The sequence below is a fragment of the Felis catus genome, chromosome E1 (genome assembly GCF_018350175.1).
Source record: "Felis catus isolate Fca126 chromosome E1, F.catus_Fca126_mat1.0, whole genome shotgun sequence".
NCBI classification, from domain to species: Eukaryota; Metazoa; Chordata; class Mammalia; order Carnivora; family Felidae; genus Felis; species Felis catus.
In genome coordinates, this window is record NC_058381.1 from 13,685,535 (window position 1) to 13,693,925 (window position 8,391).

An 8,391-nucleotide genomic window follows, 5' to 3' on the forward strand; every position below is an offset into this window, starting at 1 on the left:
ATATGAATAATAACAGATAAAATGGCACGTAAAATAAGGCAACAAAATAGAAAAGATACAAATAAGGAACTCTGGGAGTGAAAAAGAAGCAAAATTAACAGTTAAAGAGTCAATCTTAAAATCACGAGAATACTATTGAAATAAAAGAAATTGAAAATACAGGCACAATTATATTTTAGGAACTTATATATTACTAAAATATGCTCAATATTATGAAAAGAGTCAACTACGAATTATTGAAGAAGATAAACTGCTTAGTCTTACAGCTTTGGGAAGCCCGCTTGGTTTCTCTAGGCCTGTTTCCTCTCTTGTGCAATGAGAATAATATCTTCCTCCTGGAATCTTGTGAGATTTAAGGCAGACATACATGTAGAGTACTTAGGACAGCGCCTGGCACATAAGTCCTCACTAAATGTTATCTTTTATTATTTTTCTGACAAGGATATCATTACATCATTGTAATAGTGAAACATTGGGAAAGTATAACCATCAATAAGAGAATGGTTAAACTCTGGAATATCACAGTATAGGGTTCTATACCATGAAGCTAAAAGTGAAAAAGTTCCATCTATTGTGATAAGAAAAGATCTCCTAGACTATTGTTGCATGACAAGGGAAATTACAGAATAATATGTAGAGAGTGAGACGATCTATGTGTCAAAAGCAGGGAGAGAAAGGCAAGGGAGGTATTGAACTGGTAACTGGGATGGGGGTGGAGGTTGGATTGAGTGACAGTCAAGGAGAATTGTATCTTCATCTGTATTTTTGAACTCCTGCCATGCAAATGATGGACATATTGTCTAGGGAACAGAACTTAAAAATAATTTTTTGAATACTTAAAATAAAAACTAGGTCTTTCCTGAAGTTTCCAGAAAAGGAGTCTGAAAAGAATGTGGTCTACACTGCAGCGCCCTCCCCCCCCCACCCCCGCCAAAAAAAAACCTCCTTAAAAACTCTTGCATCTGCACTGCTTCTCGGCTTTCCTCTCCATCCACTAGACTGCTGCCATATCACACTCTTCCCCCTTTCTCTACAGAAGCTACAAGCCTCTTTCCTTGGTCCCCTGCTTGTTCCCTTTCATTTTTCCAAAATTTACAAGTAGCTTCTATTTCAAACATTCAGCCAAGGCAGAAATGAATTTAGCTTATTGCTATGTACCCATCCCTGTAAAATAAACACATTGTCACCTTTGTTTCAGGTCTAATTTTTAATTTAACCAGAAATAAGATGCTACAGGACCAATATTGCTAGTGCTTTGGGAAGCTAGAAAAAGAGGGGCGTGTTCTTTTGTAATCTTTCTTATCATCGAAATGCCAGTGAACCAGGACGTGCCCTCACACCTCTTGGGGTGCAGCCCTCCATCTGAGCCCCCTTTTCAGGGCGCCCTTGACCTCCTTGTTGCGAAGGCTGTAGATGAAAGGGTTCAAGGTCGGTGTGAGCACAGCATAGACCACGCTGGCCAGGCGGTCATAGCGGGCTGAGTAGGCGGAGGACGGCCGGAAATAGACGGAGAGGACAGAGCCGAAGAAAAGCGACACCACCACCAGGTGGGCCCCGCAGGTGGCGAAGGCGCGGCGCCGGCCCCCGGCCGCCCGCACTCCCAGCACCGCGACGAGGATGCGCGCGTAGGACAGCGACACGAGGAGCAGCGGGGTGAGCACCACGGCCAGGCCCTCGGAGAAGATGGCAGCCTCCGCGGTCGCCGTGTCCGAGGTCGCCAAGCTCAGCATCACCGTCATGTCACAGAAGAAGTGGCGCACAGGGGCGGGGCACGGGTAGGAGAGCGCCGAGATGAGCAGCGTGTGCAGCAGCGAGTGCAGGTGGGCCACGGCCCAGGACGTGGTCACCAGCGCCGCGCAGCGCCGGGGCGTCATGACCGCGCAGTAGTGCAGGGGGCGGCAGACGGCCACCGCGCGGTCGTAGGACATGGCTGCCAGCAGGTAGCTCTCGGTGATGCCCAGAGCCACGAAGAAGTACATCTGGGAAAAGCATCCCTGGAAGGACACGGCCTGGCGCGGGTGGAGCAAGCCGGCCAGCAGTCTGGGGACGGTGACAGTGGTAAAGCAGACGTCCACGAGGCTCAGGTGACCCAGGAAATAGTACATGGGGGAGCGGAGGGCCCCATCCGACCTCACCACCACCACCATGGCCAGGTTGCCCAGGGCATTGAGCAGGTAGACGCCGAGGAAGAGCAGGAAGAGCAGCGGGTGGATGTCTGTTCCATCCACCAGGCCGAGGAGGAGGAATTCTGGGGCCGTCGTGAGGTTGGCCAGGGCCATGGAGCGGCCAGAGAGGCGGGGGCGCTGAGGGGGCAGATGAGGAGCAGGCCTAAGTTCTGGCACCTTTCGGTAGGCTTCTGCATGTGCGGGTTCCGTATCCTATTTTTAAATTTACGCTTGCTAAAAAGGCTTGGAAACCACACTGCCCACCCAGTAATCCTCATTTCATGAAGAAACTCAGTATCTGAATCCCAGTAGGGTGTCCTAAGGTAGCCGGCAGTTTCAAGCTTGGAGTAGAACAGACCTGAGTTTGAGATCTGGCTCTACCGCTCAGGTGCTATGACGGCTCTAAACCTCCATTTCTTCTTCTTTCATTGAAGAAAATACTAATCGCTACCCATGGAGTTGTGAAGATAAAGTGGGTAATAAGTGTAAAATACTTAGCGCAGCACCCAGCACCCAAAACTCTCGCCTATCTACCCACCTCCCTGCCACCCATCTATTTATCTACCATCATTTGCATAGTCAAACAAGCAGTGGAGGCAGAATTGGGACCCAGGCCATCTGAAAACCAGTTGAAGTTTCTTCATAAAACCCCTTATGGCATTTGCCATTTGTTTATTCACCACGTATTATGTGCTAACTCAGGAATTAAACTTTTCTGTCAAGGATCACAGAGTATTTTAGGCCTGTGGGCCATAGGGTCTCTTACAAGTATTCAGCTCTGCCATTGAAGCGTGAAAACTGCCATTGATAGTATGTAAATGAACGGCCTTGGCTTTGTTCCAATAAAACTTTATCATAAACAGGCAGAAGGGCAGATTTGGCCCGTAAGACATAGTTGGCTGACTCCTGTGCTGGGGCCTGTGGGGAACAGGGTGAAGCTTAGCTTTTGCCCACAGTTTGACCTAGAGCAGCTTGCGGTGTTTCCTCCTTTACTAATTTTATGAACCACGTGGGAGTAAATTATTCTACCGGAGGAGTTTGGCAAGAATATAAAGAAGAGATGGGATTTGAACTGGGTCTTGGAGAATGAATACGGTTTTATCCAGCAGACGTGCTATGGTGTCGGAGGGGGAGGCATCCAGACAGGGGGGAGAGATTGTGTGGGATTGTTGGCAGAGGGCGCATGGAATGAAGAAGGTAACATCCACTATGACACTGGGGCAAGTCTTGTCTTCGCTCTGACCTCAGCTGACTGAAAACTTCAAAGTTTCTCAGTAAGCCAAGTGATTTCAATTATCTCTGAAACAAAGCACTCATTTTGTCACCCACTCAATCTCTTCCTTAAAACACATTTTTTTCCCACTGATGCAAAGTTTCTGTAAATGTTCTATTTCCTAGCCTAGCCTATCCCTGCTTTGTCAGGAAAGAGGGCCGGGCTTTGGTGAGATCCCAGAGAGTGGACCGAGTCAGTTCTTAGCTCAGATGCTCCTTGCAAGAAGGAGCTGTGCTTATTCCCTGTCTTGCCAAGTGATCTATACACAAAACTCACTCAATCGGTATTTGTTGAATGAAGCTTTTTAAAGAGCAATGAGAGAAAAAAGAGGCCAGGGAAGGTGGAAGGGAGGAGATGATGTGCAAACTGCAGTGTCTGCTCTTGTCGCGTTTCAGGAGGAGTCCCAGATGTAGCCTATTTTTTCATTTTTCTGCTTTTCTATCACTGTCACTCATTGGCTATCGCAGGGAGTCATCTGCTTATGCCAACTCCACGCCTATCCCCAGAACAGAGCTGAAGTGTTGAACAGCCAGGACCTTGGTACCTCTCCGATTCGTCCTCTTTTGAGGTACAGGATTCTCCCCTGCAGAGCCCCTGACCTTCCCTCCCCACCTCCAGGTGGGCACTGCATGATATAGAGGAAAAGCCACTGGCTTTGCAGTCAGAGCCACCTGGGTTTTAATCCTGATTGACTTTGTAAACGTAGACCCATATTCATTCCATCTCTACTCTTCTCATCTATAGAATGGAAATACTGATGATTCCTCTCTGCGTGGTTGATGCCATGATTAAATGGGTAATGGGTATATAAGCACGTAGCAGGGAATGGTTGCTTAGTAGATGTTGGTTCCCTTTCCCGCAGCTTCTGATGCCTTCTCCCTGTTCCCCGAGGCTACTAGAGGCAATCCAGTCCACTGCTGGAAGCCTGTAGTTATTTAAAGATGTTTTTCTTAATCTCAGCTGAAACCTGCTTCCCTGTAACTTCTACAAGTGGTCACAGTTTTGGCCGCTGAAGGTTAAACACCTAATCTCCCTTCTCTGCAGCTTTTCACACAGTGTTAAAAAAAAAGTCTATGAGGTGTTCTTCTCTCCAATCCAAACACACCTGGTGCCTTAGATTCTTTCCTAGAGGACCTAATTTCCAGGTCCTTTTCCATTATGGTCAACCTCTGTTTTGCCAATGTGTTTTTTAACTGGAATTGGACTCAGTGGTCTTTCTGGGGTTGGGTTGTGTGGGGTTCTCTGGGGGCACTGTAACAGCTCAACTGTCCACTTCACACCTATCTGTTGAGCGCCTGCTTTGGATCAGGTTTATGTTGGTCTCTAGGATTATAAAGGCAGGTCAGCTACGGTCCTTGACCTCCAGCCATGCACAACAATAAGCACTACACTAACTGTATGAACAAAGTAGTAGGAGTAATTTCCTGTGCTTGTCTGATTCGGGGAAGATTCCAAAGAAGAGGTGAAGTTTGAACTGGGGTTGGAAGAATCAGCAGGAGCTCACCAGATAGAGACCTGGAAGTGGGAAGGGCGTTTCAGGCAGGCAGAGAGAATGTGAAGGCAGAGAAAGGTATTTTGGGGGTGGGGGGGAGAGCTGACACATGGCTTTGTCCTCCCTACCCCTGTGAGGCACAGTGGAGTGGGGTGGAGTGGAAGATAGGACCCAAGGCAGGGAGACAGCAGAGGAATGTTGGGTTCTCTCACCTGAAGGGCAGCATGCCAGGCCTCAACACTGTCTGCACCGTCTGTGGGCTGGTTTCCCTCCTGGCCAGAGGTCCCCGATCTTGAGGACAGATGCATTCTCATCCATCTTCACCCAGAGACTTCAGCGTGTTTCCTGTGGGCTAGGACAGCAGCCTTAAAGAGAGAGAAAGCTAGAACTAAAAGGGGCCTGGAGATTTTTGAGCCATGCTCTCTCTACTCAGTTTACTGCCCTGCTGGTCTCCCATTGCCCATCGGGTACAGTGCAAATGGCTCAGCCTGGCAGCCAGAACTTTCCAACTTGGTTCTCTGGTGGTCTCAGCTCCAACCGCTTCCACATGCTTCCCTGTCCCCCCACCCTAGCCAGGCTGGCCTCCTCACCATCTCTTGTTCACACGTTTCTCACAGGCTTTTCCTGTACACTGCTCCTTACCTGAAATGCTCTTCCTACCCTTTCCTAATACCCAACTCTGGCTCCACCCCCTCGAAGAAGCCCCACCTTCTTTCCTGACTCCTCCAGCCCTCGTTTGAATGCCTCTCTCCTCTCTGTCTGGTAGCCCTCCTTTGGAACTTAGCCCTTATTTGCTGGTGTTGTGACTTCTGCTGTAATGCTCATCTTCTCCACACCATGATGGACTTTCTGAGGGCAAATATTTACTTATCTGTTCCTATCTGGCCTCAGACCTGGCACAGAGCTTTGTCTTTTTTTTTTTTTTTTAATCTTTTAGAGAGAGAGACACACAGAATGTGAGGGTGGGGAGGAACAGAGGGAGGAACACAGAACCGGAAGCAGGCTCCAATCTCTGAGCTGTCAGCACAGAGCCCGACGTGGGGCTCAAACTGACAAACCATGAGATCATGACCTGAGCCAAAGTCGGACACTTAACTGACTGAGGCACCCAGGCGCCCCATCACACAGGGCTTTGTCTTAACTCTCCTGGCAGTCAGAGAAGGCTCCTCAGAGGAGGCGGCATTTGAACAGGGCCAGCTTGAAGGACAAGACATTCACTGGACAGACAAGAGTAGAAAGGAGTTCTAGAAAGAGGGGATAGCATGTACAATGGAAATTACAAGAGAAACCTCAGAGATGTTGCTTAACCTCTTTGAGGCATATACATTCACTTAGCAAATAGTAGGTACTTAAAAAATGTCAATTTCCTCCCCATCTCCCCCAGCCTCGAAACACTTTTGGTGATGGGAGATAAACTGACTGAATTTATGTTGGCTCCCCCAGAAATCCGGGCACAGGACTGGTTTCCCTGGATGCTGAGCTGCAGGTTTTGACTCCGAGCCCCTTCCTAAGGCCCAGGCATGGCAGGTGTCTCTTTGAAATGAATAGGGGTGACTTATTTAAGGTCACAAAATGAGGCAGAGAATCTTAGGATCTAGAACCAGAAACCCCGTCCCCCAGGCAGCTTACGGAAAAGGTCACCTTTGCAGCAAACACTCAGATGCCCCAAGACATAGAAGTACACAGGGATACGAGCCTGCACAAAGATGCAGACATATCCTGATAAATCGAGTCACACGGACATGCCAGAGACACACTCACACCCACCAGGACAGCAGTAGACACACATGGGCACACATGGGCACCCACTAACAGTCATTTACACAGAGGTGTAGACGCATACACAGATACATCCAAAGATATACCTGCCATATACACACAAAGACCCAGACCCAGACCCCTACGCTCAAAAATGCGAGAGACGTAGAGACCTCCATGGATTCTTCCAGCCACACAGGAGTCAACACACAAATGCCAACAACTTCCTCCTTCCTCTCACTCTTGCTGAAAGTCTCCATTTGCCTTATCAGACGGGGACATGGGCAGTGGGAAAAAGGGGAAATCATCGCTGGCCCCCCAGCACTCCCAGTCCTGGGAATATCTATCCAACTCCTTGACTTTGGTCCCTTGCTGGTCAGCTCAGATTCTTCTCCTGAATAGCCTTCTCTTCAACCAGTTTTAGCCAAAGATGAGGCCTTTCTATTCCAAGGGCTTCCTTCTAGCCTCTCCTTTCCTCTGCCAACTTCTCATTCATTTCTCTTTAATAATTTATATAGCAATCTTGCCTGTTGTATCTACTCTAGGCCGGGCAGGTAGTTGAGCACCAGGCAGGGAGGGCATTCAGAGCTTTATGAACAAGACACGATCAAAGAGTTCATCTTCTTATCTTGGCATCAGCAACTGGCAACGATTTTAACATATCACCTAACCCAACAGCCATGACACAAATGGGAAACAAGGCCCAGAGAACACGGTCTGAAGTCATTCAGCAATTTGGGGATAGAGCCGGGAACTGAATCCGGGAGTCTGAACTACCTATGGTTTTGTGCACTTCCTCATCCTTCTGTCACGCGTTGGCAGGTACTTCTCGTTTATCTCTCTCCCTCCCGTTCTCTCTTTCTCCCCCTGATTTAGCCCTTGCCTTTCTGCCATTGATTATTCTGCTCTGTGCCAGCAAGTCTCCTGCCTGACCACTTACCTGTGAGTACAGATGGGCTCTGCCCTCCACACCACACACCCAGAGGCTGATCTGCTACCAGCAGGGGGAGTTAAGGCAGGCACGCCTGGGGAAGAAGATTGACCTCAACAGCCAAAGGTGAGAGGGGTGGCATGTCGGCTGGGAGCACAGGGGGTCACTCACTAATTAATTAACCAGGAAACTTCATAAAGGATGGGCTTTGCACCCCCCAGCCCTACGAGGAGCCCTCAGCCCTCAGCCAGCATGACTTCTCTCCTACCCTTCTAGAGAGACTGAGTAGGAGAGGGGGAACAAAGGAGTCTGGGAATCCAGAATTGGGAGAGACACCCCTCTGTGGTGACCACCCGTGCTCGGAAGATGCTACCACTCCTCTGCCTCCTTCTAAGAAAGTGCTAATGGCCTGAGAAGGACGGGGTTTGTTGACAATCACAGAGCAAGGGACCCTGGTCTATTCTATCTGGCTGTACTCACGCTGTGCCGCAACCGTCACCCCTCAAAGCTGTGACCTCACTGTGATTCCTCTGTTAGGGAAGAGCCCTTTCTCTGACCTCCCTGTGAGGAAAGCGGTAAGGTGGAGCTGGGGACTTAGATGCCCAGTCTCCCAGCCTGGGCTCCTGGCGCCCTTCTCTGAGCCCACCTCGGCCCCAGAGTTCCCACCTGACCTAGAAGTGGAGGGAGGGAGGAGGGGCTGGAGCTGCCGGCAGATTCACCCCAGGACTGCAGGCTCGGGAGATGTCTGTGGAGCTGTGCTTGATGGACTTCA

At 49.3% G+C, this 8,391-nt stretch overlaps 1 protein-coding gene across 1 annotated transcript; it reads right to left on the reverse strand.

Moving 5' to 3' along the window:
- Window positions 1-1,188: 1,188 nt before the first annotated feature.
- On the reverse strand, window positions 1,189-2,482 carry LOC101081011 (olfactory receptor 1L6-like). Its single transcript, XM_023243941.2, has one exon. It carries the CDS (start codon window positions 2,277-2,279, stop codon window positions 1,335-1,337), a length of 945 nt encoding a protein of 314 aa, XP_023099709.1. The 5' UTR covers window positions 2,280-2,482; the 3' UTR covers window positions 1,189-1,334.
- Between the last annotated feature and the right edge of the window lie 5,909 nt (window positions 2,483-8,391).